This window comes from Miscanthus floridulus, chromosome 1 (genome assembly GCF_019320115.1).
Source record: "Miscanthus floridulus cultivar M001 chromosome 1, ASM1932011v1, whole genome shotgun sequence".
Taxonomy (NCBI): Eukaryota; Viridiplantae; Streptophyta; class Magnoliopsida; order Poales; family Poaceae; genus Miscanthus; species Miscanthus floridulus.
The window spans coordinates 39,883,365-39,910,998 of record NC_089580.1 but is presented as its reverse complement, the minus strand read 5'-3'; the positions used below and the strand labels follow the sequence as shown (position 1 = coordinate 39,910,998).

Genomic DNA, 27,634 nt, shown 5'->3' with positions numbered 1-27,634 from the left:
GGTACTTAATGAAAGCCAAAATGACGTGTTGTTGTATAAATAATCTAGTTCAAGCACAAGACAACAATGTAAATGAAATTCATGCAAAGGCTTATTTATTGTGGGATTTCCATGTACTATGTGAAAGCAAGCTCGATAAGAATTAATTAATGAGACATGAGGGATTGCATATGGAATGGTCTCATATTTGAAGCTTGCTAAATTGAAATGAAAAAGATAACAATACAAATGAATGGATGATTCAACATAAGATGTGACTTGATGGCTTGAGATGGTGAAGATAGCAAGGAAAGGCTTCGAGGTACTAAGCAAGGGTGAAGGGCGAGTGATGGCTTGGTGCCCGAGGAACCTAGCTAGGATGAAGAAGGAAGTACTTGCATTTAATTGATGTACTAATCAAGCTATGATGGCCATGTTGATGTGGAGGATCAAACCACTATTGGAGTGTTTGATGAAAGATACATTTGAGATTATTCATATTTGATGAATGGAATCAAGTCACATGCTCAAGATGGCTTGCTTAAATGAGAAGATCAATATCAACATATTGGCACCCTTACTTGATGAAGATTGAAAGAGACGGCATCAATTCAAAAGAGATCAACTCAAGCGGTATAAATTCATTTTTCCTTTGATCTTGAGTTTAATAGGTATGTTGTACTATTAAGAGGGATGCATCATGTTGATAGATAACCATTCATAAGTGCTCATGTCAACCCATATGAGTTTTGAGTGATTGAGAGACAATAGAGCTAACTTGTTTGTCGCCGGTCTAGCAACACCGGACATGTCCGATAATCTCCCTGCCATGGTAAAATTCTTGGTGTTCTCAGGTTGGTTCATCAGGAGTTTTGACGTCTCGCGCTTAACTGACTTAGAGAAGTTCACTGTCCTGGTCATACTAGACGGCCAGAGCCCAACAACTAATTTTCAAATAAGCCAAGGGTCAAAAAATACAACACAGAAGCTGAAACTTTGAGGGCCTACTATGGTCCAATGAGTGCAAACCATGGTGAAAGCTCTAGTTTGGTTTTGGTTAATTGATGAAATCCTAAGTGCTAACCTAGTTTATCAAGATGATTATGAGATAGGTAGCACTACTCCAAGTGATGAAGTAATGGCGAAGATCATGACAATGGTGATGGCATGGTGATGGTCAAATGCTTAAACTTGGAAAAGAAGAAGAGAAAAACAAAAGGCTCAAGGCAAAGGTATAAAATATAGGAGCCATTTTATTTTGGTGATCAAGACACTTAGTGAGTGTGATCACATTTAGGATTGATAGCCGTTCTATTAAGAGGGGTGAAACTCGTATCGGAATGCGGTTATCAAAGTGCCACTAGATGCTCTAACTCATTGCATATGCATTTAGGATCTAGTGGAGTGCTAACACCCTAGAAAATGTTTGTGAAAATACGTTAACACGTGTGCACAAGGTGATACACTTGGTGGTTGGCATATTTGATCAAGGGTGGTGAAGTTTAGGTGCAAGGGCAAGAAACTCCACCGGCGGAGTGTCCGCCCGTAGAGTGTGGACAGTCTGACGGTGCCACCAGCACCCTAGACAGAAAAATTGGAGGTCACTATGAGTGACCGGACGCTGATCTTGGGTGGACCGGCGCGTCCGGTCAGGTGTGGTAGAGAGGTCGCCAGTTTCGGTGTTGCACCGGACGCTGAACCTAAGATGCACCGGACGCTGGTTTCTGCATCCGGTCAAACTGACATGGCGACACAGTGACTAGGGTTTAGCACCAGACACCGGTCTGTGTCCAGTCAAGATGGACCGGACGTGTCCGATCGAAGAAAACCAGATTTGGATCCTTACTGTAAATGACCGGACGCTGGTGGTTCAGCGTCCGGTCAGTTTTGCTGGAGCGTCCGGTCAGTTAATAGCCGTTGTGATTTGGTGGCTCAAGTTTAACTCAGAATGACACGTGGCTTACATCTGTGGACCGGACGCTGTGTCTAGGGTCCGGTCAGTATGACCGGAGCGTCCAATTAGAGCGTGTTTTATCCAGTGAAGGGGTACAACGGCTCTATTTCATGGGGGCTTCTATTTAAGCCCCATGGCTGGCTCAAGCTCACTCTCTTGCACATTTTCATTGACATAGCAACCTTGTGAGCTTAGCCAAAGTCCTCCCACTCATCTCCATCATTGATTCATCATCTTTGTGAGATTAGGAGAGAATCCAAGTGCATTTCTTGAGTGATTGCATCTAGAGGCACTTGGTATTCGTGTTGCGCTGCGGATTTCGCTTGTTACTCTTGGTGGTTGCCACAACCTAGATGGCTTGGTGCAGCGGTGGAGGATCAGCACGAGTTGGTGATTGCTCATGGCTGTCTCCAGTGATTGTGAGGGGAGTTGTACCTTCCCCGGTGGAGTGCCGAAAGGTAACTCTAGTAAATTGCTCGTGTCATTGAGTTACCTCACTTGTGGGTAGGTTCTTGCAGTGTCTAATCATGTGGACGAGGTTTGTGAAACACCTCTTAGTCGCCGAACCACCAAGTGTTAGTCAACACAACGGGGACTAGCGTGTTGGCAAGCATGTGAACCTCGGAAGAAAAATCGGTTGTCTCTTGTCATTTGCATTCTCCCGGTGATTGGCTTAATCTTCATCTTGTGATTGGTTCATCCCCTATACGATGATATAATCACCCTACTCACTTATTTACATTCTTGCAAACTAGTTGATACAAGCTCTTTAGTGTAATTAGAATTAAGAGCTTACTTTATTATTTATGTTCATCTAGTTGAGCTCTTTAGAGTAGCAAGTTTGAGAGCTCTTAGTGAGTAGTTACTTAGCAAGTTTGGGTGCCTAAGTAATCATTGCAATTAGAATTGTTGGATAGGTGGCTTGCAACCCTTGTAGAGCTAGAGCAAGTTTGCATTACGCTATTTGTCATACTAATCAAATTGCTCTAGTTGATTTGTAGATTTTTAAATAGGCTATTCACCCCCCCCCTCTAGCCATATTAGGACCTTTCAAGTGGTATCAGAGTCGTGTTCACCATTTGATTGAAGGCTTAACAACCTCGATGTCAAATTATGGCTCAAGTTGTGTTCAACCATGTGGGGGGCAAACCACCGTTCTTTGATGGCACATGCTATGATTATTGGAAGAGAAAGATGAGGATGTATCTTAGTTCAATCAATGATCAAGTATGGGAAGTGACCAAAAATGATTATGCTATCATTGATCCCGACAATCCCACCAACCAAGATAAGACCAACAAGCAATGCAACATAATAGCCCTCAACACCATATACAATGCCATTGATTCCAAAGTGTTTGAGCAAATCAAGGATTATGAAAGAGCAAATGAGGTGTGGACAAGATTGGAGGAAACATATGAGGGCACACCGGTGGTGAAGAGTGCTAAGTTGTATATCCTCAAAGACAAATTGACAAGCTTCAAGATGAAGGAAGATGAGAGCATTCCAGAGATATTCCATCGATTGCAAGTAATTGTCAATGACTTGAAGGCTTTGGGAGAGAAGATCAAGGATGATGACGTCTCTCATCGGTTCTTGATGTGCCTACCTCCAAGATTTGAGATGTTAAGATTGCTAATCATAAGAGGAGGATTAAAGGATATTACCCCCAACCAAGTACTAGGTGATGTCATGACACAAGAGACATACCATGTGGAAAGGGAGGGGGATGACAAGGATGACAAGAAGGAAGAAGAAGACAAGAAGAAGAAAAGCATGGCATTCAAGGCTAGCTCATCATCATCAAAGAACAAGGGCAAGTCCAAGAAAGAATCAAGTGATGATGATCTTAGTGATATTGATGATGAAGCTTTGGCTCTCTTTGTGTGCAAGATGGGCAAGTTCATGAAGAAGAAGGGCTATGGTGCAAGAAAGAGAAGAGATCACACCAAGAAGAAAGAGTATGTGAGAAGATACTACAATTGCAAAAGCCCCGATCATGTAGTAGCAAATTGTCCATACAATAGTGACAATGATGAGGATGAGAAGAAGAAGCACAAGGAGAATAAGAAAGAAAAGAAGGAGAAGGAGAAGAGAATGACCTTCCAAAAGAAGAAGAAGGGTGGAGGCTATGTGGTCACATGGGATAGTGATGGCTCTTTGGATAGTGATATCTCTAGTGATGATGACAAGAAATCTATCAAGAGAGCACTAGTAAGCATCGCCATCAACAACAAGCCCTCCATCTTTGACACTCCATTGACGTGCCTCATGGCAAAACCGACCAAAGTAAAATATGATGTGAGTGATGATGATGAATGTGAAAGTGATGCTTGTAGGAGTGATGATGATGATGAGGAATACTCCAAGGAGGAGCTCATGGACATGTGTGAGCAAGTGCATACTTGCTTTGAGATGAAGAGAAAGGAGTGCAAGGAATTGAACAAGAAAGTCAAATTTCTTGAGCAATCCCTTGATGAGCTCAATGCAACTTATGAGAGGCTAATGGAAGCCCATGAGAAGCTTGGTAAAGCTCACTCTAAGCTTGAAAAGGCTCACTCCTCTCTTATTGAGTAAGTCAAAGTGGAGGAAGCCAAGAAGGAGCAAGTGATCATAACATGTGATGTGGGACTAACATGTGATCTTATTGATGAATCTTTTCATGAACCCATTATTGTTGCTCCTACTAACATTTCTTATAGCACAATCATTACTACTCCACCTATGAATGATACATCACTAATGGTGGAAAATGAGAACCTCAAGAAGGAGGTGAATGAGCTCACTCGTGCCTTAGGCAATGCCTATGGTGGAGAAGCCCACTTGCTAAAATGCTTGGGTAGCCAAAGATTTTCTCTCAACAAAGAGGGATTAGGCTATACCCCCAAGAAAGGCAAGGCAGCCTTTGTCACTCCCAAAGCTAGCTTTGTGAAGGGTAATGGTCAGTTTTGCAATAGATGCAAGCAAGTTGGGCATATAGAGCAAAATTGCAAGACTAACAAGAACAAGCTACCTATTGTATCCTCAATCAAGTTTGATTCTTGTTACATGTTTTATAAGGGTGCCAATGGTGTGAAGGCTAAGTTCATTGGTACACCAATTATGGGCCCAAAGAAGAAGACCATTTGGGTACCAAAGACCTTAGTGACTAACCTACAAGGACCCAAGCAAGTTTGGGTACCTAAAAAGAATTGATCTTCTTTTGTAGGTAAATTATAAAGTCGGAGGAAGGCATTGGGTGCTTGATAGTAGGTGCACACAACACATGACCGGTGATCTAAGAATGTTCAATTCAATCAATGAAAATAAGAGAAATGGGATTGATAGTATCACATTTGGTGATAATGACAAAGGCAAGGTCAAAGGGCTTGGTAAGATTACAATATCCAATGACTTGAGCATTTCCAATGTGCAACTAGTAGAGAGCTTGAACTTTAACCTATTGTCGGTAGCTCAATTGTGTGATCTTGGTTTCAAGTGCATATTTGGTGTGGATGATGTAGAGATCATAAGTGTAGATGGCTCTAACTTGATATTCAAAGGATTTAGATATTAGAATCTATACTTAGTTGATTTCAATGCTAGAGAAGCTCAATTGTCAACATATTTGATCACTAAGTCTAGCATGGGTTGGTTATGGTATAGAAGGCTTGGTCATGTTGGAATGAAACAATTAAATAAGTTGATTAAGCATGACTTAGTTAGAGGCTTGAAAGATGTCACTTTTGAGAAAGATAAGCTATGTAGTGCATGTCAAGCCGGAAAACAAGTTGGTAATACACATCCTAAGAAAAGCATGATGAGTACATCCAAGGCATTTGAGTTGATGCACATGGACTTGTTTGGACCAACCACATACACTAGCATTGGTGGAAACAAATATGGATTTGTGATTGTGGATGATTTCACTAGATACACATGGGTATTCTTTCTTGGTGACAAGAGTGATATGTTTGCAATATTCAAATCTTTTGTCAAGGGCATTCACAATGAGTTTGAAACAACCATCAAGAAAGTTAGAAGTGACAATGGTAGTGAATTCAAGAACACTAGAATTGATGAATTGTGTGATGAATTTGGAATTAGACATCAATTCTCAGCCAAGTACACTCCTCAATCAAATGGCTTAGTTGAAAGGAAGAATAGAACTTTGATTGACATGGCAAGATCAATGTTGAGTGAGTACAATGTGAGTCATTCATTTTGGGCCGAAGCAATCAACACGGCTTGCTACTATAGCAACCGACTCTATTGTCACCCCATGATGGAGAAGACACCCTATGAGCTTTTGAATGGAAGAAAGCCTAATATAGCATACTTTCGGGTTTTTTGTTGTAAATGCTATATATTGAAGAAAGGCACTAGATTGAGCAAGTTTGAAAAGAAATGTGATGAAGGTTTCTTGCTTAGTTACTCCACTACTAGCAAAGCTTATAGAGTTTGGAATTTGGCTAGTGGTACTCTTGAGAAGGTTCATGATGTGGAATTTGATGAAACAAATAGTTCTCAAGAGGAAGATGAGAATCTAGATGATGTAAGAGGCACTCAATTGGTCAATGCAATGAAGAACATGGACATTGGTGAGTTAAGGCCTAGAGAGGTGATTGATGTTGAAAATGACAAGAACCAAGTGCTCTCTAACTCAAATGTACAAGCTAGTGGTTCTCATGATCAAATCCAAGCAAGCACTAGTAATGGCAATGTGCAAGATCAACAAATGGCTAGTTCATCATCTCAACTAAGTGATCAATCTAATGCAAGCAATCAAGTGCAAGTGCTTCAACCAACCAATGTTGCAAGAGATCATCCATTGGACACTATCATTGGTGATATTTCAAGAGGTGTGCAAACAAGATCAAGATTGGCTTCATTTTGTGAGCATTTCTCATTTGTGTCATCCATTGAACCTAAGAAGATAGATGAAGCTTTGAGGGATGTTGATTGGATCAATGCTATGCATGAAGAGCTAAACAACTTCACAAGAAACCAAGTATGGGATTTAGTTGAGAGGCCTAAGGATCATAATGTGATTGGAACCAAGTGGGTCTTTCAGAACAAGCAAGATCAAGATGGGACAGTGATAAGGAACAAAGCAAGATTAGTGGCTCAAGGTTACACTCAAGTTAAAGGTCTTGACTTTGGAGAAACATATGCCCCGGTTATAAGATTAGAAGCAATTAGGATCTTGCTAGCTTATGCTTGTGCCCACAACATCAAGTTGTATCAAATGGATGTGAAGAGTACATTTCTCAATGGATACATCAATAAGTTTGTGTATGTTGAGCAACCTCCCGGTTTTGAAGATGAAAAGAAACCCAACCATATTTACAAGTTGAGAAAGGCTTTGTATGGATTGAAACAAGCACCAAGAGCATGGTATGAGAGATTGAGGGATTTCCTACTCTCTAAGGGATTCAAGATGGGAAAGGTTGACACCACTCTCTTCACCAAGAAGCTTGGAAATGACTTGTTTGTAATGCAAATCTATGTTGATGATATCATCTTTGAATCAACAAATCAAGAATTTTGTGAGAAGTTTGGCAAGATGATGGCAAGTGAGTTTGAGATGTCTATGATTGGATAGCTTAGTTACTTCCTTGGTCTTCAAATCAAGCAAATGAAGAATGGCACATTTATGAGTTAAGGCAAGTATATTAAGGACATGCTTAAGAAGTTTGAAATGGATGAGAGTAAAGCTATTAGTACACCAATGGGGACAAATAGAAGCTTGGATAGTGATGCTAGTGGCAACATGGTGGATCAAAAGATGTATCGGTCTATGATTGGAAGTCTACTCTATGTGACTACATCAAGACCGGATATGATGTTTAGTGTATGTATGTGTGCTAGATTTCAAGCCTCACCAAGAGAAAGTTATTTGAAGGCAACTAAGAGAATATTGAGGTACTTGAAGCATACACAACATGTTGGATTATGGTATCCCAAAGGAGCAAGATTTGAGTTGATTGGATATTCGGACTCTGATTATGCGGGATGCAAAGTTGAGAGAAAGAGCACATCGGGCATATGTCAACTATTGGGAAGATCACTTGTGTCTTGGTCATTAAAGAAGCAAAATAGTGTAGCACTTTCAACCGCCGAAGCAGAGTACATTTCGGCCGATAGTTGTTGTGCTCAATTACTTTGGATGAAGGCTACTTTGAGTGACTTTGGAATCAAGTTCAAGCAAGTGCCATTGTTATGTGACAATGAAAGTGCCGTAAAGCTCACCAACAACCCGGTTCAACACTCAAGAATAAAGCATATAGATGTCCGTCATCACTTCATAAGAGATCACCAACAAAAAGGGGACATTTGCATAGAGAGTGTGGGCACCGAAGATCAACTTGCCGACATATTCACCAAGCCACTTGATGAGAAGAGGTTTTATAAGCTAAAGAATGAATTGAACATACTTGACTTCTCCAATATGTGTTGATGCACCCCCATTATATGACATGCCTCTCCTTCGAGCAATCCAAGGTAAAAGTTGATTGGCATGGCATACATCCTTGCTAAGGATATAATTAGTGCATCTAGACATATTTCACATTTGAATAGGCTCATTCATGAAAATCAAATGAATTTGATGCTTGTATGTTTGAAATGACCTAGTGGTAGCATATGACATGTTTGTGGGCTTGTAAACCTAGTGTTTGATCTAGAAAATGAGCTATAAGTGTTTAACTCAACATGGTACAAGATAACTCTTATTTGGAGGTGTGAAGAAGCTTGTCCTTGGATCAAACCGAGTTAAATATCTTTTGTAAGTAATTTAGATTGAACCAAATTGGGAAAATGATCCTCATTTCACATGGTTTCACCCCAACATATCTATAATTTGAGGCCATCTTTTATGCAAATTGTTGACATTATTAATCCTACCCTATCTATACTTTAAGCCTTTGTGGTCATTGATGCCAAAGGGGGAGAGATAAATATATGACAAAAGAAGGGGATCAATTAAAATTTTGAACATATAAATAGGGGGAGCAAGCTCATAAACTTGTATGGTGCATCTGAATGAGCATTACATATGTTTGCTTGCATGGCATAAGTTTTAATTTCAAATATCCATGCTTGTGTGGTATATGCTAGTTGTAGGTTTGAATGTTGAAATGAAAAACTAGCATGCATAGGATAAGTAACTAGACTTATGTTTACTCTATGGAAACTAGACCCTTGCATGTAATGTTGATCTCATGGGGTATTCTAGTTCTTGTATATGTCTAGTTACTAATGGTGCTAAGGATGGTATATTGGTGCACTCCGATTGGTATCACGCTTCAAAGATCCATCTCTTACACCTTAGCATCATTTGGTAGAAATTGTCTCCTATATTTCCTATCTAAGCATATGTGCAAGCTTTAATCCAAACTCTTAGCACATATGTCGGGAGAGCAATTGCTATCATATGGAGTTCATGAAACTTGCCCATATCCTTTACACATGGTAAATATGCTTGGGCAAGCAACATGGATTCAAATGAACTTTAATTCATATCTTTGTATAAGGATTGTCATCAATTACCAAAAAGGGAGAGATTGAAAGCTCTAGTTTGGTTTTGGTTAATTGATGAAACCCTAAGTGCTAACCTAGTGCAGACAGTCCGGCGGTGCCACCGGCACCCTAGACAGAAAAATTGGAGGTCACTATGAGTGATCGGACGCTGATCTTGGGTGGACCGGCGCATCCGGTCAGGTGTGGTAGAGAGGTCGCTAGTTTCGGTGTTGCACCGGACGCTAAACCTGAGATGCACCGGACGCTGGTTTCTGCATCCGGTCAAGCTGACATGGCGACACAATGACTAGGGTTTAGCACTGGACGATGGTCTGTGTCCGGTCAAGATGGACCGAACGCGTCTGATCAAAGAAAACCGGATTTGGACCCTTACTATAAATGACCGGACACTGGTGGTTCAGCGTCCGGTCAGTTTTGCTGGAGCGTCCGGTCAGTTAATAGCCGTTGTGATCTGGCGGCTCAAGTTTAACTCAGAATGACACGTGGCTTACATCTGTGGACCGGACGCTGTGTCCAGGGTCTGGTCAGAGCGCGTTTTACCCAGTGAAGGGGTACAATGGCTCTATTTCATGGAGGCTTCTATTTAAGCCCCATGGCCGGCTCAAGCTCACTCTCTTGCACAATTTTATTGACATAGCAACCTTGTGAGCTTAGCCAAAGTCCTCCCACTCATCTCCATCATTGAATCATCATCTTTGTGAGATTGAGAGAGAATCCAAGTGCATTTCTTGAGTGATTGCATCTAGAGGCACTTGGTATTCATGTTGCGCTATGGATTTCACTTGTTACTCTTGGTGGTTGCCACCACCTAGATGGCTCGGTGCAGCGGTGGAGGATCGGCATGAGTTGGTGATTGCTCATGGCCGTCTCCGGTGATTGTGAGGGGAGTTGTACCTTCCCCGGTGGAGTGCCGAAAGGTAACTCTAGTAAATTGCTCATGTCATTGAGTTACCTCACTTGTGGGTAGGTTCTTGCGGTGTCCAATCATGTGGATGAGGTTTGTGAAACACCTCTTAGCCGCCGAACCACCAAGTGTTGGTCGACACAACGGGGACTAGCGTGTTGGCAAGCACGTGAACCTCAGGAGAAAAATCAGTTGTCTCTTGTCATTTGCATTCTCCCGGTGATTGGCTTAATCTTCATCTTGTGATTGGTTCATCCCCTATACGACGGTATAATCACCCTACTCACTTATTTATATTCTTACAAACTAGTTGATATAAGCTCTTTAGTGTAATTAGAATTGAGAGCTTGCTTTATTATTTACGTTCATCTAGTTGAGCTCTTTAGAGTAGCAAGTTTGAGAGCTCTTAGTGAGTAGTTACTTAGCAAGTTTGGGTGCCTAAGTAATCATTACAATTAGAATTGTTGGATAGGTGGTTTGCAACCCTTATAGAGATAGAGCAAGTTTGCATTACGCTATTTGTCATACTAATCAAATTGCTCTAGTTGATTTGTAGATTTTTAAATAGGCTATTCACCCCCCCTCTAGCCATATTAGGACCTTTCACATGGTCATCTGTTGGCACTAGAGATTGAAGACGAGCCACCCGTCGGAGATATAAAGACTAGGAGAATTGCTCCTTGGTCTTGGAAAGATGCCATGCCTTTATTTATGGCTATGGTCATTAATTTTCTTATTTGGAAGTTGATGTAGGCTTTGTTTCATAGAACAGTAGGTGGACTTTTTTGTATGAAGCCAATCAAACAATGCATTTGTTGTATGTGAACTGTATGTGGACTTATTATTAGACTTTGCATTAAATCTCTATTAGTTGAGTAATATATATATGCACAAATGCTACTAGTAGTTGTACACAGCCAAAACTAACCACGATCATGTCATAGCCATGACTCTTGGTCACCCATTAACCCATCGCCCAAGAACTGATAGGAAACAAGAAGCGGCTGATATCGGTGGGACGGGAGAGCTGCATGATCCAACAACGGTGGCTGTAACAATCAGGATAGAGAGAATGAGGTACCATGGACCCCTACCATTCTTCTCAAGCTGGATCAAGATGACCAGGTAACTTAGGTATCATGTGACTAGGTAGCCACACACGCTAATTAATTGAGAGTCTATTAGCTTACTTGGTGTCTCCAGCAGGAGGTTCAGCTGACCGAGCAGCCAGATGGTTCAGGTAGCAACAAGGCCAGAACCAAGCGAGACATGTCGAAGCTTCCTATTGGTAGGAATGCACACTGGCACATCATTGAGTTTGACCAAGTCAGGGAGCCGCTCACACCTAAAAAAGCTGTGACCAAATACAAGGCTGTCATCGGGGCACTTGTAAGGGACTACATCCCGATTAAGTATAGGAAGTGGATTGGGAAAGATGATGACCCATGGAGGGTTTTTGAAAGTGAGAAGGATGACATATGGGAGAAATGGATCCCACAGTATTTCACTTTCCCACAGGACTATGATAAGGAACAAGTCAAGAAAAAAAGCAAAAGAAATCATGGGGACATGCTTCAAGACTTTCAAGGGGATATTGACAAGAAATTTATCCTCGAGGATAAAGAGGTAAATTGGGATGGTGGATAGTACGCCAAGCAAAAGGACTTCTAGCAAGAATTCAAGCAATACAGGCAATCCGAGGAGTACTTGAAACTAAGCAGGAAGAATAAGGAGAACTCGCTTAAAGCGATGAATCCTCATAAACTTGGCTCTCGTGGCTACGCCAGTAAGATGGATGCATTTGAAAGGGAACTTGAGGAGTGGAACACCTTGGCGTTGAGCCTGAGACTACCAATTGGGAGCCTAGATCGATATATTTCTGTATGACGAGGGGGGTACACCATGGCCCGGATGGGAGCTTTAGCTCCACAAATCTAGCCATGAGCAGCCTTGTCCAGAGGATCTCTGAGGTAAATGATGAGTTGAGGAAAGGGACCCATAGTACTAATAGGGAGAATGACGTGCTCTCCTAAGCACTCGAAAACAAGGAGCACCCTTGTCGCACTAGAGGAGCTGATCTTGTTCCTTAGAAAATAGCATTCGAGGAAGAATCTTCCACTTATTGGAGCCGCTCGAGGGGTAGAGCGGCACAATAGGCAGAGTATATGAGGGTTCTAAAAGAGATGGAAGACAAATTCAAAAAAATGGATTGACGAGAGGGTTCAAGAAAAAGTTAATGTACTTATGGCGTCCATGGGATCAGTAGTAGTACCATAAGAACCTGTTCTGACTAGCTTTAGTCCATAGTTCAAGGGTCACAACAGCTGCATATAGACCCCGCTCGATGATGAAGAGGCGAATGCACCTCATCTGGTGGACAGCATCACCGAACCCGTCAATGTTAGGCAATATATCCGTCAGTAATTGACAACTAATAAGGTGGCGGTCGGCATGCGGGAGACGAGACCATTAATGGCTACCCAATTCCAATGGGGTATGCCCACATCAGTATTGATACTATACTTGATAAGAAGTATAACAAGATGCACATTGATTACCTCACATAGGAAGACATGCAATGCCTTGTTCAGAACAAGGGCACTTATGTGGCCTGACGCAAGTGCTTCATTAAGCTTGATCACCAGTTGTCTTCAAATGATAATGAGGACGACGATGAATATTTGCTGCCCAGAGATGTCACTCACCATCTCCCAATAGATAAGATCATACTACCTTTCCTGGTTCCTTGCCATCACCCCTAAGAAGATAGAAGTCTCCTTCTCTTCCTTCTCGTCCTCCATCTTCATCAGCCCAACAAAAGAAAAGACTCCTCCTCCTCCTCCCTCTTCATCACCCCTGAGAAAACATAATTCTTGTCCTCCTCCTCCACAATAGCCCAAAACAAGATCTAAGGCATCCTCGTAGTCACAGAAAAGGTCCTCAGGTTCGGTCGCTAATGCTCCCAAAGTGGACCAACAAAAAAGGCTAGAAGTAGCCTCCAAGGAAGACAAAGTTGGATTCTAGAATCTATTTGCCTCACTGCCTAAGTGGAGGGTGCATTCCAAATTTGATAGGCAAACAGAGAGTAAACACAATCAATTAAGAGTCAAAGAAATACACCATAAAGATCAAAGGAAGTTAAACAAGATTGTCAAAGATAACCTTAGATTAACTAGGGATGATGCCACGAACATCTATTATGATTCACTATATGAGACGGGAAGACCGACAATGGAGTTTCAAAGAGGCAATTTTATGGTGGACGAGGAGTGTAAAAATTTGACAACATATATGCGTGACTTGCATGATTATTACATGGCCTAAGCACTTGAGACGGGGCAGGCAGGTTTTGAATATATTATCCGCCCGCCGCATGTTTTCCATTATCCTAATGAAGAGAAGCACTTTGTCGGTTGGGATCACTTGTTTCAGCTATTTTAGAGACGCGATCTCGATACATAAATGTTGACGCTGTGGACTATGTAAGTACCCTAATCGCACGATATTACAATTAACTACTCTCTCGATACACAAACAATTAACGACTACACATTCCCCATGAATTATGCAGGTGTGTAGCAAAACATTGCTTCAAAACAAAGTACGCTCATATGTCTTTTCTAGACCCCGAGCTAGTCAACGAGAGAACATGCAGAGGCATGCATGGAAATAAAGTGGAAGACCTAACGGAGACACTGACTGCCATTTTCAAAAATTTCAAGATGAGTAATAAAACTGAAATACTTCTAGCCTACAACTGCGAGTATGTGTTCTCTGCTCTTATTTTTATGCTTATTTTTTGTAGTTACGATTATTCGTTAATTAGGGTTTTGTGATTGCAGCAACCAACCATTTCGTCTTCATTGTTGTTGATATTAAAAGAAATCATATCAAGGTGTAGGACTCAAAAAAAGCCACTTTGCTCGATCCCATAGTCGAAGTGCTTAATGCGTAAGCGAACCTAATAACATATTATTTTGTAATCGCACATAGCATATTCTAATGTTGCCCCTTTTCACACTTTATAATGTGGCATAGTGTCCAGACAAGAATGGTCGGTGGGACAAAGGTCCCATTCCAGGTTGCACCAATGCAATTGGAGACCCTAGACCAACCGGCGAGAAATAATGAATGCGGGTTCTACGTAATATGGGCAATGCTTCGCTACCTCAGCGTAAAATAAGAGGCAGTAGATGCTTTGGTGTGTATAATTCCCATTTCATTTATATTTGTTAATTCAATAAAATGATCTACTTATTTCTCTAACATTTCTTTCTTTCGAAACCAATTTTTTTGAATGACAGCGCAAGAAATTTAAACACAATAAGCTCTTAGAAATGGAGGTCATAGCACTGTCATCGGAGCTAGCAGCTTTCATCGTATCGGAGTGCTTGGAAAAAAGGAACATTCTCAATTGCACAATCTGTGAAGTACAAGGCGCAGTACGGGCCAGAGCGGCTCGCTAGACTATTGTAATTGTTTTTATTTGAAGGGATCGAGAGCTTCATAAGGACATTTGAACTGTAAATGTAATATTTGTAATGTTTAATGTTGAAGGACCTGTCGCCTACGTAGCGAATATAAAGCAAAACCTAATTCCACCAATAAAATAAAATAAAATAAAATAAATTATAAAATAGTAAAATACAAAAAGGAGATCACTGTCGGTTAGCACAAAACCGACAGTGATGGTAAAGAGGGCACTGTCGATTCATGGCACGAGCCGACAGTGTTGGTTGAGCCATCACTGTCGGCTTGAAATCCAAACCGACAGTGTTGCTGAAGACAACATGGTCGGTTTGAGCTACTAGCCGGAAGTGATGGCTCGACCAACACAGCCGGCTTGAGCCATGAACCGACAATGATGGCTTGCTCAACACTGACGGCTTGAGACACAAGCCAATAGTGTAGGCTTGCTCAACATTGCTGGCTTGAACCAAGAACCGACACTCTTGAAGCAAATATCACTGTCGGTTGGGTCTACAAACCAATAGTGTTGTTCAACTAGACACTGCTGGGTGGAGCCAGGAAGCGACACTGTTGCCTGTAGATCAGTGTCGGTTTTTAGGAACCAACAGTGATGTCAACCCCCATCACTGTCGGTATGCCACTGTCGGATCAAAATCCGGCAGTGAAGGGTTTTTTTTAACCGACAGTGATGTCAAGATTTGGGGTATTGCATCCGTTTCCACTCCATGTTGTATACATATTTTCATACATTTTTTACATAAGCAAAAACCGGTGCCGACACATAGCTGCATTGAGTAGGTTACAATCGGGAGTATCCTGGGCAAATTCCTTCTCTAGGGGGTGTGCTCCGACTGCACAAACTAGAGTCGACCAGCTGTTGAGCTTCTTTGAATAGGGAAGAGGTCCGATGTAGAGCTACGAGGAGAGTGGAGAGAGAGAGAAAATGAGTGCCATGTATGGTGAGATAGAATAAATGATGAGAGAGAAGGGGAAAGTGGGATGTTGTGGCTGATGATAGGAAGGGAGAGGTGATGCTAGGATTTTGACTATACTTAGGCTAATCATATTTTTTATGGTTAAAAGGGTTAAAGACATCCGTCTTTAAAACTGGTCTATTCATAGATGTCTCTTATTGTTATGTGTCTAGAAATATATTTATAGGAATTGGTGTTACTTGTGAGGTCTTGGCAAACTTAGATATGGATATGGTAGTTTTGTAAGAGCCGCCTCTCTAATAAAAATAAGTTGTCTAAAACCTTTTTTTAACAGTGACGTTTCTTATAATCACTTCAAATTAATATTCTAATGATTTAACAATGTTATGTTTTCTGTGGTAGGTGACGTTTTCACCGATAGCGACATGTCTATCACAAACTTCGAGTTATTCATAGGTGTATGGTTTGCGCGTGTACGTTCATAGCGGTGATTGTACATGTGTTGTGAGCGTTTGCTGTGTAATCTAAAAAATATATTAGGTAATATCCGTAGAATTAAAATAAAACGATTTTCTTTACCTGGCTCGTGGTCGTCAAGTGGCTGCATGTAAAATACGGTCAACGAAGTCCACTGGCTCAAAGCAAAACCCGTTCAAACTCGCGGCGCGCGAATAGCTGCAAAGTCAGCATCCATAGCCGACCTGCTCATTAGCCAATAGCCCAATACCCCACTTAGGCCTTATTTAGATCACCTTCAAATTCTAAGTTTTTTCACTCTCTCTCTATCACATCAATTTTTAGACGTATACATAGAGCATTAAATATAGGTAAAAAACATAACTAATTGCACAGTTTGGTTGTAAATCACGAGACGAATCTTTTGAGCCTAGTTAGTTCATGATCGGACAAAGATTGTCAAATACAAACGAAACATGCTACAGTGTCCTGATTGCAAAAATTTGCAAAGGGGCCTTATTGCGTAAGCACACTGTCTTCGTCTAGCCATCAATCAATCAAGTAATAAGATATATAATGACATGTCATGATCGCGCTCCACCTGCATGATTTCGAATTCCAAATTTCAAAATCCGATGACGTGCGCTACCTATCCGCGCGCGCGGGTCGCAAACAATTCAGTCTCGTACGTTCATACGTACTGTCAAATAAAATTCGAAAATGCATTTAAAGTTTTCTAAAAAGTACTACAGTGGTCATTATATCAAATCTTGCGATATGTGCATAGAGTATTAAATTTAGACGAAAAAAATTAATTACACAGTTTGATTAAAAATTACGAGATCAACATTTTGAGTCTAATTAGTCTATAATTGAACACTAATTATCAAATAAAAATAAAAATGCAACAATAGTCAAATTTCCAAAATTCCGGAACTAAACCCGCGCTAGGCTGCGAAGGTGTTGTGATGATAGATGATTTCGTTCGCCATAATTGCACGGGGCATGCATGGCCCCATGAAACGAGGAAGCTAATTAAGTCCAGTCGTGTCACTGGGTACAGCAGTATAGCACCCCAACTATTATTCCAACAACCAAATCGAAGCGAAGCTTATCAGTCGATTTATCGGCTAAATTTATAGTATCTTCGGTCGATTTTGATACCAGCCGAACAACCCCATCTCAACTGAAGCCGAAGCTGACTGGCCTGTTCGCTTGAACGATCGTGCGAGCTTCATGATTTGTTTATACATCGACGGGAGTCGTTCATCTCGTGTGGCTGATCCACGAGGAAGTAGTTCGTTGCGTAAGACTGTTTTCAATAAAGAGATCTAAATCTAAAATAGATAGCAAGAGATCTAAAATTAATCTCTAACATAGTATCTATATGAGAGACTTATTTTGAGTTGTCTGAGAGGCACGACCCAAATATGAATATCCTCTTTTCTGGAAACTCATTTACAGAAAGAATTCTCTTTTGGATTTTATTGTTGAAGAAGATTTGAATCTGTTACTTGTAACGTTACCCAAAAGACGAATAGATCCTATATTTTATGTGTGGTTGGCTTTCCCATTCCCTGCCCAGCAACAGCCGGCGCCCGCCTTGCCGGCCAGCGGAACGGGACCTGTCCACTGTCGAGTCGACCCGGCCAACTAATCATTCTCTCGCCATCACCCACAAAATCCGTCGGCCGTAACAGTCGCCCCCTGCTGCGAGATCATGGCGCGGGATGGCGGGAGGGAAAAAGATCGAGCGGGCTGGCCGGCTCTCTATCATTTCGCGCGGGAATATCACGGCGTTTCACGGGAGAGCCGGAGATCGAGCAGCGTGAGAGTGAGACTGAGGCCCCGTTTAGATCCGAAATTTTTTGAATTTTGGCTACTATAGCACTTTCGGTTGTATTTGGTAATTAGTATCTAATTATAGACTAATTAGGTTTAAAAGTTTTGTCTCGCGATTTCTCACCCAACTGTATAATTAGTTTTTTTTTATCTACATTTAGTACTCTATGTATTTATCGTAAGATTCAATGTAATGGATACTGTGTAAAATTTTTTTTAATCTAAACAGGCCCTGCCTTCTTCCGCAACGACCCGGTACAATTTTCTGGCTCCTCCGATGCTACGCCAAGGCCCACATGGGGACGGGCCGGTCGCTTTCAAGCTTCCCGCATCGATCCAACATTTGGTTTGATTTGATTACTCCTAACCCCTCTCCACGTTTGCAAATCGCCCGCTCTCTCTAAACCGTGTACGACATCACACAAGGATCGGATTAACGTTTAACAAAACTACGTAGCTTAACACTAACCACAGGCCCACACCAGTTAGCTAGCCACCTAACCACGGATCACCACAATAAGCACCGCCGCGTCGGCTACTTTGGCCAGTCAAACCAACCACGGAACACCGTCTGTTCGTTTGGTCGTAAACGATCGTAAATTTTTAACCAGAGCAATATTTTTCTCTCACATCAAACTAATCAACAATAATAATCCACGATCGTACCATTGCGAGGTCTCCGGTTACGAGGGTCTCCGGTTCCATCCGGCTCTGCGTATGTTTTTTATATTAAAATAATAATATTTTTCTTTCGTAATAAATAAGTACCGTACTTTTTCAACGTGGCTTATCGGCCATACCAACAAAAAGTTCGTACGGCCACCAACAAGCGCAAGTCCGCAGTGCGTGCGGTTACACGGGGGCACGGGGGCTAGTCCACTGTGGCAGGGGGCCACGCCACGGGGCTGAAAAGGCGGGTGCGGGGCGCCACCTAACCGCTGCCGCGGGAGCGCCGCCACCGAACGCGCCCCGCCGGCCTCCCTTCCTCCCTCGCTGCCCGCCCCGTCCGCCTCGCCCTGCCCCAGGCGTCGCGACGCTCCCCCGAGAATCCAGCCCTTCCTATCTCCGCGCGGCGCTCACTCCTCAAATAGGCCGCGCGGGATCACGATCCGCGCGAGCGGAGCCCGTGCAGCGGCGTCGAGGGAGGCTTGTCGGGTTGACTTGGGGCGCGGATGGGCGGGACCAGCGCGAGCGGCCGGCGGAGGTGGGCGCGGCGGTCCTGCCGGACGCCGGGAGGAGGAGGAGCCGGTGGGGTTGTCAGGCGGACGGTCACGGCGCCGGCGACCACGGCTCCGCGGGTAACCGAAGGTAACGGCCTGCTCCTCCCCGAAATGAATCTCTGCGGCTTTTTTCTGCCTGTGTCTGTGATTCGTTTCAAACGGCTGAGGAATCCCGCGCGATTGTTTCCGGTTTGATTTCGCTTGCTGGGCATGCTTCCTTGCTTCGCCTCCCTCTCCTCGCAGCAGTGGTGGCGTGTCCTATGTGCGGAAGCGAGGAGGTTGCCTAATTTGCTTGCATCGTTGGGTTACTTGTTTGTTTGTCTGTTGCCTCGAGAAAACGTTAATTAGGGAACATCATGCTAGAGTTAGTGCGACGAAGCTTCTTGCCATTTATTTTCCACACACATGTTTTAATGTCTATATCCGAGAAATACTAACAGAGCAAAACATCCCGGGAGAAAAAATAAAATCGGATAACACAGTTTGACTGAATAATTGGTCGTACTATGTGATTCATGAATTAATCTATTTCCTTTAGGGACAAGAACTGCAACGGTGTATTTTCGTGTCTGCTTTTAATTATTATGGCGGCAAGTGCATCATGTCTGAATGGTAGTCGTGCAATTTTTAAGGTAGAAGTCTTGATGGTTTGTAGTTGACCCGTTTTTGCTCTACTTCTGACTTGTGCTCAGGGTTTGCTCATGTGGACAAGCAACGGCGTGTTCATGGAGTATTATCAGATTTCAGATGCAACAGTGGATCAACAGATCATGTAAGCTGTTCATATCCTCACTATTGATGTATCTATATTTCTATTAGTCCTTGAGTTTGTAATTGTTTTCCTGCTAATTCTTCTACAACTCAAATCTTTATTCTGCTAAAATGTATTTTTTTTTAAATTTCACCGTTCTTACAAAAAAAAATGATACAGCTTTCTTTGAATATTGGGGAATTCAAGCATAAGATCTCCCACAGAACATCTACATGCGCTCCTAGCATGCAGAGACTTGGAACAGAAATCAAACATGATGCTGCAAGGGGAGTTCAAGTAGATAAGACCTCCAATGATAAAGGATTGTGTCATGCTAGCAACACTGTTTCAGGAATGCCCATTCAACCTAAATATTATCTCAGCAATCCCAACAGCAATTTGAAGAATCCTCTGACTGTAAAGAGTTGTAGTGAGATCAGCGATTTCAGTTATCAACTGGTCAGAAGTGCTAAAAGATCAGCTTCTCAAAAGACGGGTTTAACCAGCACAAACTGTTCCCTTTTTGAGAAAATGTCTTTGCTACGTCAACCACGGCATGGTGATAATCGTCAGAACCAAAACCGTATCAGTGCTTTGAATCGAAGACACAAAATCGTGAATCCTATAGGTACAACTGACCTGCTAAATAAAGATAAGGTTCATGAACACCTTAATTCCTCATTGGAAAGATATTCACAGGCTTTGTTAAATAATGCATTGATTCGAGAAAAGCAACTGTGCTGTTCAGATATACTCAATCAAAAAGGACCTGAACAGACATGGAGCTCCACTTACAGTGAATCTGAGAAGATATTATGCTTTTCCTCCAGTGACAGCATTGATGATCTGCAAGTATCGTCTTCAAGTGACAATAGTGATAGCTACAACTTATCTCTGGGTGTAATAGCTAGTGATGAATGGAATACGACCTTCAAGAAGGTATGTACTAGAATCTATGATTACTAATTTACTTGATATTGCAATTTGAAGATGCTTGTATGGTTTCTTGATTTTGTAGAATCAGAAAGATTGTTTAGATCTTTATCAGCATGGTATCTAGCCTTTTCTTCTTTCAAACTTAACCAAACGTAATTTAATTATTGCTGTAGTACAACAGATGGACATGTTTATTTAGTTTGCTTTCCTTCGACTTGCATGGTAGGAAGGTTGAGCTCATGCTATCTTTGACAGGGATACTACCCTCATGCTGCATGCCTAGACTCTACATCTGCCATCTACGCTAGGGAGATAGGTCAGGCTAGCCCAATATCTGTTCTTCAACCTCTATCTGAAGATTGCTCTGATTCTGAAAACATCAGGCGAGAGCCTGCAGATCCATATGGTTAGTAATTATGCCTTGGTACATTTCTCTATGGTATTCCGGCCTTCTTATAGTTTCTATTTTATGTTTTAATTCTATGGTCTTCTTCGTTTAGATCTCCAACTGAGACTTGAGCTTGGCACATTTGCACCAACAGAGACTGCTGCGGAGGCAAGTAGCATTGTCAGAACTAGTGACTGTTTATCCTCTGAAGTGGAGCTGAGTGACGAGAAACCCATACAGCTGGTTGAAGATATTCTTGAAGGATTTGAAGATGATGAGGAAAGGGACTTCTCTTACTTGCTGGATATACTGATCGCTTCTGGAATTCATGGAACTGCCGAGGATCAAATGTACAGGGTGTGTCAGTCTCTCGACTACCCTGCTGGTGATGATGTATTTGAGAAGCTGGAAAAGAAGTACATCAAAGTTGTTCAGTGGTCAAGATCAGACAGGAAGCTTTTATTCGATATGGTGAACACAATACTATCACAAATCCTTGCCCCATGCTTGAACATGCAACCTTGGGTCAATACTACTATGAACTTGGCTCCACTTTGGGGCTCAGAGGGTCTCTTGGAGAAAGTCTTGCAGGTGCTAGTTCAGAGACGGGAACAACTTGCACCCAGTGAGACTAAGCCAGAGAAGAAAGGATTTGACACGAAGTGGCCAGATTTAGCAGACTGCATCGACAGGGCAGGAAGGGACATAGAGAGAATGATAAAGGATGATCTGTTGGAAGAGCTGGTCCTGGAGCTTCTGTCCAGTTAGGTTTCCACGGCCGTAGTAGGTTTTATTATAGCAGTACAGATACCTTGTTTTTTTTTATTTAGTTTTTTTAGTCAGTTGTAATTGTTCCTTTGGTCCCTATCCCTACGATTAGTGTTCTTTTTTCCATTCGTTATTAAAGCAGTGGTTGACAGTTTTTTTTTTGGTCTAGTCGCCGTGCTTCCGGTGGTAGTAGAGACGTGAGTTCTATTGGATTAGGGGATCTCTGTAGGGAAATTCTTTTCTACCTCGAAAAAAAAGTACTTTTCAAGTGAGGTTTGTAAGAATAGAAGTCTTTTCTGTCGAGTTTTGTCGGCTGTGAGAGTTTCAAGTCTGTAAATGAGGGCAAATTGTAGTCCCCAGACATTTGTATTTGTATTGTTCTTGAAAGGAAGAATAAGCGGCATGTCCTTTTGGTCTGTTTCTGAGTCGTTGTTCTCAGAATTTTGATATAGTATATAGTAGCTTACAAACATTGTAACCTCCGTTGCCAACAGCGAGATCACAACAGGAGGCGTGAGAAATCACAGCAGGAACAAGAGAATTAATCTCGATAACAGGGGAGGGGTATTTTGCTTTCCCTCGTTTTTTTTGAATTGTCATAAAAGCAATGGAATAGTTCACCACGTCACAGGTCTAGGCATGTATGCCGTGTACTCACTCACTGAACACCACACACTACCAACTGGTCCCTCCCGTCTTAATTTAGAAAATTGAGGGAGTAGTTCACATTCAGTCACCATTGAAGGATAACTGAATTTGGATGTAAGCTACTTTAAAACGAAAAGTCAGATGATACACTACTCTAGAGAAGTTGTATCAAACAAGATACATGGCATCCAATTAGTTGAGACAGGGTCCACCTCCCGACGTAAGAGCATCTCCGAGAGTTCCAAAAAAGCTCTCAATCCTGAGTTTTTGGAAAGATTGAAAAAAAAATCTGTAACAGCTCCTAATCTCAGCCCCTGATCTTTTGGCATTTGAAAAAAAATCCCGATCGCGCGGATAAATGCGCGCAGACTCACGACTTAGAAAACACTGGCGCCGGTTTTTCTGCGGCATGTTTCCCCCTCGCGCCGAATAGAATGAGCCGCCGCCGCCACCTCCTCCAGGTTCAGCAGCCGCCGCATGCCGGCGCGCGAGATGATCAGCATCCGGGGCCGCAGGCCGAGAACGCGGCAGCGCCAGCGCGCCATGCAAGAACAGCCCGAAGTCCACCATCGTCAGGTTGCGCGGGTTGTGGGTCGGGTGCGGCGACAGGATCAGGCAGGTGCCTCTCACGCGACCGGATCACCGGACGTCCGGACGGCCCTGAGGTGCCAGTGCCCACAGCGTCCGCAAGCAACAGCAAGGCGATGGTGCGGGCGTGCGCCGCCGCCGGGAAGCAGTGCACGTCCTCGGCGTCATCAGCGTCGAAGTTGATCACGTCGTCGTCGTGGCGGGACAGCTTCCGCAGCAGCGCCGTGTACTTCTGCACCCACCACGGCTTTGTAGTTGGTGTCCAGCAGCTGCACCTTGACCTCGCCCTCCAGGTGCATGCGCCGTGGTCAGGAACAGCGGAATCAGCGCGTCGTGGAAGAAGTTGTCCATAACCGGCATTAGAGAACACCACCGCTGGCACGGCGTGATGCTTCGTGCACTTGGGCGACACCGCCGCGGAAGGGACCGACTTCACCGTAACCTCCGTCACGTCAGCGCGTCCGTCATGTCGTGGAAGAAGTTGTCCTTGCGGGCGTTCGGCCGTCGCCGCTCTCGTCGAACCAGCCGGCGACCAGGATGGCAGGGGCAGGCGCGAGGAAAGCTTCCCGTGGTCTAACCTTTTTTTATATATATTTTAGGAGTTAATTTTTTGGAAACTTTTTTTTATATAATTTAGGAGTTAATTTTTTGGAAGCTTCTTCGGTTCGGTGGAGTTCATGTCCCGTTCCCTGAACAGTGAATGGTAGCTTCACCTACCCGCAGGACTTGATACCGATTCCCCACGTCATGGCATCCCGCCAACTACCACTGCTTATGCCCTCGGAAGCACAAGCATATTACAAAGTTACCACGATGACATCACCCGAGAGGTATGCAACCTACCTATGTACGGCTATGACAGCAGCCTTTAGGTCAAGCCACCGTGCTCTATTCGTTTCTCTTATAATTCATCTTTTCAGTTTATTATTTTAGCTAAAACAATATTTTTCTCTCACAACAAATCAGTCGAAACAGTGTCTTAGCTTGTTTTTTCAGCGAAGCAAACAGGGCCCATCTCATTGTTCAGAAGTCGGATGATCCTCTTGTAGGGATGAGAGTGGCCGGGTCGGTCCATTGGGCAACTTGAGTAAAGCTATAATGGAAAAGTTAATGAATCACACGATTAGCGTCAAATTATAAATTAGGTTGATAAAACCGGTCAATAAGTAGAGTGAATTCATTCGATCATCACATAACAATTTTATTTATTTTTTGGCCTTCTTCATTCGGTTGGTCATATATAATTTGTAATATGTACTATGCTTGAAAGTAAATCGGTGAAATATGATGTTTCGATAGTAAATAAAGATAATTTTAAGTTTAAACCATGGTTTACTTGTAAGCTTATCGAATTTAATATAATCATATAACCTTAATATATTTTAAGGTTACCTTTTAACCTTAAATCTTGTTTTCCTTTTCTAGAAATGCATACTGGTACACGGTGGCATGCCTGCAAATTTTAGCCAGAACTTGTGGCACCCTGGATTTCTTTATTTATGACGACTGTTGAGGTGTCGCTAGCTCTCGCCGTCCCCTCCATATTTATCGCAACAACCCCGCCCTGCCCCATACACAAAGCCACTATAGCCAGCTTCGTTCGTCTGTTACGTTGCGTCCGGTTCCCTCGCGCCGTGCGAAAATGGCCGTGCCGGAGGTTGTGGTCGAAGGCGTCGTCTTCCCGCCGGTGACCCGCCCGCCGGGCTCCGCCGGCTCGCACTTCCTCGGCGGCGCAGGTACGTTGCGTTGCGTTGAGGTTCCTTCCCATTTCCGTGCCGGTTTGTCTCTGGTTGGTGGTGGGGAGTATGGCATGGCAGCTTCCGGTTGACCCTTCTTGGCTTGTCGCGCGCGCGTGCAGGCGTGCGAGGCCTCGAGATCGGAGGCAACTTCATCAAGTTCACGGCCATCGGCGTGTACCTGGAGGACGCGGCCGTGTCCGCGCTGGCGAAGAAGTGGGCCGGTAAGACGGCCGACGAGCTCGCGTCCGACGCCGCCTTCTTCCGCGACGTCGTCAAGGGTGAGTGGGTACTAAGAGTGAAAAAGGTGCCTTGTTCTTTTTTTTTTTTGATGAAAAGGGTGCCTTGTTCTTGCGTGAGTGATGGTCAACACTGCCGCAGCGTGCCGCTCGTGCGCCGGCGCCGGCGCACGCGACCGACGGATGTGATTGATGGTACGTCTTGCCGCTTTCTGGTGTGTGTTTGTCTCAGGCGACTTCGAGAAGTTCACAAGGGTGACCATGATCCTTCCGCTCACGGGCGAGCAGTACGCGGAGAAAGTGACGGAGAACTGCGTGGCGTTCTGGAAGGCCGTCGGCCTGTACACGGACGCCGAGGGCGTCGCCGTGGAGAAGTTCAAGGAGGTGTTCAAGCCCGAGACGTTCCCGCCGGGCGCCTCCATCCTCTTCACGCACTCGCCCGCCGGAGTCCTCACCGTGAGTACCCTATACCCACCCGTATCAATCTGCTGTTCTCTTCTTTCTTTCATTTCCGTGCGAAATGGGATGGTGACACGTAGCAGCGCTGATGTTATCCCCCGATCCGTTCCGTTCCAGGTCGCCTTCTCCAAGGACTCGTCGGTGCCGGCGGACGGCGGCGTGGCGATCGAGAACAAGCCTCTGTGCGAGGCCGTGCTGGAGTCCATCATCGGGGAGCACGGCGTCTCGCCGGCCGCGAAGCTGAGCCTCGCGGCGAGGGTGTCGGAGCTCCTCACCAAGGGTACCGCCGCGGCCGCCGACGCGCCGCAGGCGGAGCCCGTCTCGATCACCGCCTGAGCGAGCGGTCTAGCGGAGCCGCGAGGAGAAAGAGAACCAATCAAGCAATCAGATCGTTGGGCGGCATGGCATCTCGCATCTGCTGCCGTCCTCGCGTGCCTCCGAAGAGATGCCGCGCTGGTGCATGCGCATCTGTCGCGTCGCGGCTTGTCTGTCCGTGCTGTGGCGTCGTTTTTCTACCTTTCTGGTCGCATGTAGTATGCCGTTCGCTGTTGCTCGTCTGGGTAACACTTGAATAAAAAACGCGGATATGTTGCACCCCCTAATTCCCAGCTTGTGTGGATCAATTGACTCAAATCACTCAACCAGAGACTTTAGTTTTTTTTGCATAAAAAACAGAGATTTTACAGACTGCTTAGTACTATGACGGCAAAAAGTGACTTTAGAGATTGCTTTGTCCGAAATGATTCTCGGTGAAGTTCGGTGTATACAAATAAAATAAACGATTCTAGCCGAAAAGGTTCCCGGACGTGAATCCTCGGGAACCAAACGGGCCCTTAGTGAGACTAGTCACGGTTCCTGCTCTCACTAGTCACTAGGAATGAGACATCCTGGATTCCTGCGTTTTTCCCTTATAATGCTAGGGATAATCTTCTCTGCTTACCTCTTGACGGCGACGGAGAACGAGAAAATAAAACTGTCCTCCGCTAAAGTCTAATCCTCAGCAACATTGCCCCTGTTTGCTAAGCCGTACTTTTTTAATCAACGAACGGTATTTTTCTCTCACAGCAAATCAGCCAACAGTACTTTCAGGCATGGCTAACCGGGCAACATGTTCCAACAAGGGAATGAAAACATGAACTTAGAGTGTTATTTTATAACGTGAGAACATAAATTTTCCGAATCGGAATCGTGAACGTTCCCAGAACACGAGACGTGGTCGTGTTTCAGTGTGTTCGTGCTGTATGTATGCCGTTCGATGTGGGTCGTTTTGGTGACATTTGAATAAAAAACGCAGATATGTTGCACCCCTAATTCCCCAGCATGCGTGGATTAATTGACTCAACCAGAGACTTTAGAGATTGCTTACTATGACGGCGAGACTAGTCACGGTTCCTGATCTCACTAGAGGAGTGAGACATCCTGGATTCCTGCGTTTTTCTCTTATATAGTACTAGTATATGATGCTAGGGACAATCTTCTCTGCTTACCTCTCTGACGGCGACGAGAACGAGAAAAACTGCCCTCCTCTAAAGTCTAACCCTTCGATGGAGTGAACTCCCCTGCCGTTTCCCTTCCGGCTCCGTTGTTGCCACGGTCCCGATCTTCCCCCAGCCGGGCCCTCCTTTTCCTCCGTCGTCGGGCTCTCCGGCTCTGGCTAGGAGCAGATTCTCTTCCTAACTCGAAACCTCTACATGCAACTAGAATAGTTTTTTTATATCCTTCTTTATTAATAGAAATATATTTTTTATCTTTTACATCTTTTTTATTGATAGAAATAGAGTTTTTGGTAAAAGATCCATGTAACATCTTCTTTAATTAGATCTCTAAATATTGTCCTCCT

The 27,634-nt window shown here is 43.7% G+C and overlaps 2 protein-coding genes across 2 annotated transcripts; both read left to right on the top strand.

The window, feature by feature from the left end:
* Positions 1-18,924: 18,924 nt before the first annotated feature.
* Positions 18,925-22,541, top strand: LOC136479994 (uncharacterized). The gene is made up of 5 exons (XM_066477685.1): positions 18,925-19,369; positions 19,974-20,053; positions 20,213-20,971; positions 21,224-21,374; positions 21,469-22,541. The coding sequence occupies exons 1-5, from the start codon at positions 19,234-19,236 to the stop codon at positions 22,122-22,124; spliced, it is 1,782 nt and encodes a 593-aa protein (XP_066333782.1). The 5' UTR covers positions 18,925-19,233; the 3' UTR covers positions 22,125-22,541.
* Positions 22,542-24,928: 2,387 nt separating this feature from the next.
* LOC136479985 (chalcone--flavanone isomerase) lies at positions 24,929-26,396 on the top strand. Its single transcript, XM_066477677.1, has 4 exons — positions 24,929-25,096; positions 25,219-25,377; positions 25,568-25,791; positions 25,912-26,396. The coding sequence occupies exons 1-4, from the start codon at positions 25,003-25,005 to the stop codon at positions 26,128-26,130; spliced, it is 696 nt and encodes a 231-aa protein (XP_066333774.1). The 5' UTR covers positions 24,929-25,002; the 3' UTR covers positions 26,131-26,396.
* The last annotated feature ends 1,238 nt before the right edge of the window (positions 26,397-27,634 follow it).

Coding starts and splice junctions, on each gene's coding strand:
- LOC136479994 (XM_066477685.1), top strand. CDS start 19,234: ATGGGCGGGACCAGCGCGAGCGGCCGGCGGAGGTGGGCGCGGCGGTCC. Junction 20,054..20,212: donor ACAGTGGATCAACAGATCAT/GTAAGCTGTTCA, acceptor AAAATGATACAG/CTTTCTTTGAATATTGGGGA. Junction 21,375..21,468: donor AGAGCCTGCAGATCCATATG/GTTAGTAATTAT, acceptor TTCTTCGTTTAG/ATCTCCAACTGAGACTTGAG.
- LOC136479985 (XM_066477677.1), top strand. CDS start 25,003: ATGGCCGTGCCGGAGGTTGTGGTCGAAGGCGTCGTCTTCCCGCCGGTG. Junction 25,378..25,567: donor CTTCCGCGACGTCGTCAAGG/GTGAGTGGGTAC, acceptor TGTTTGTCTCAG/GCGACTTCGAGAAGTTCACA. Junction 25,792..25,911: donor CGCCCGCCGGAGTCCTCACC/GTGAGTACCCTA, acceptor GTTCCGTTCCAG/GTCGCCTTCTCCAAGGACTC.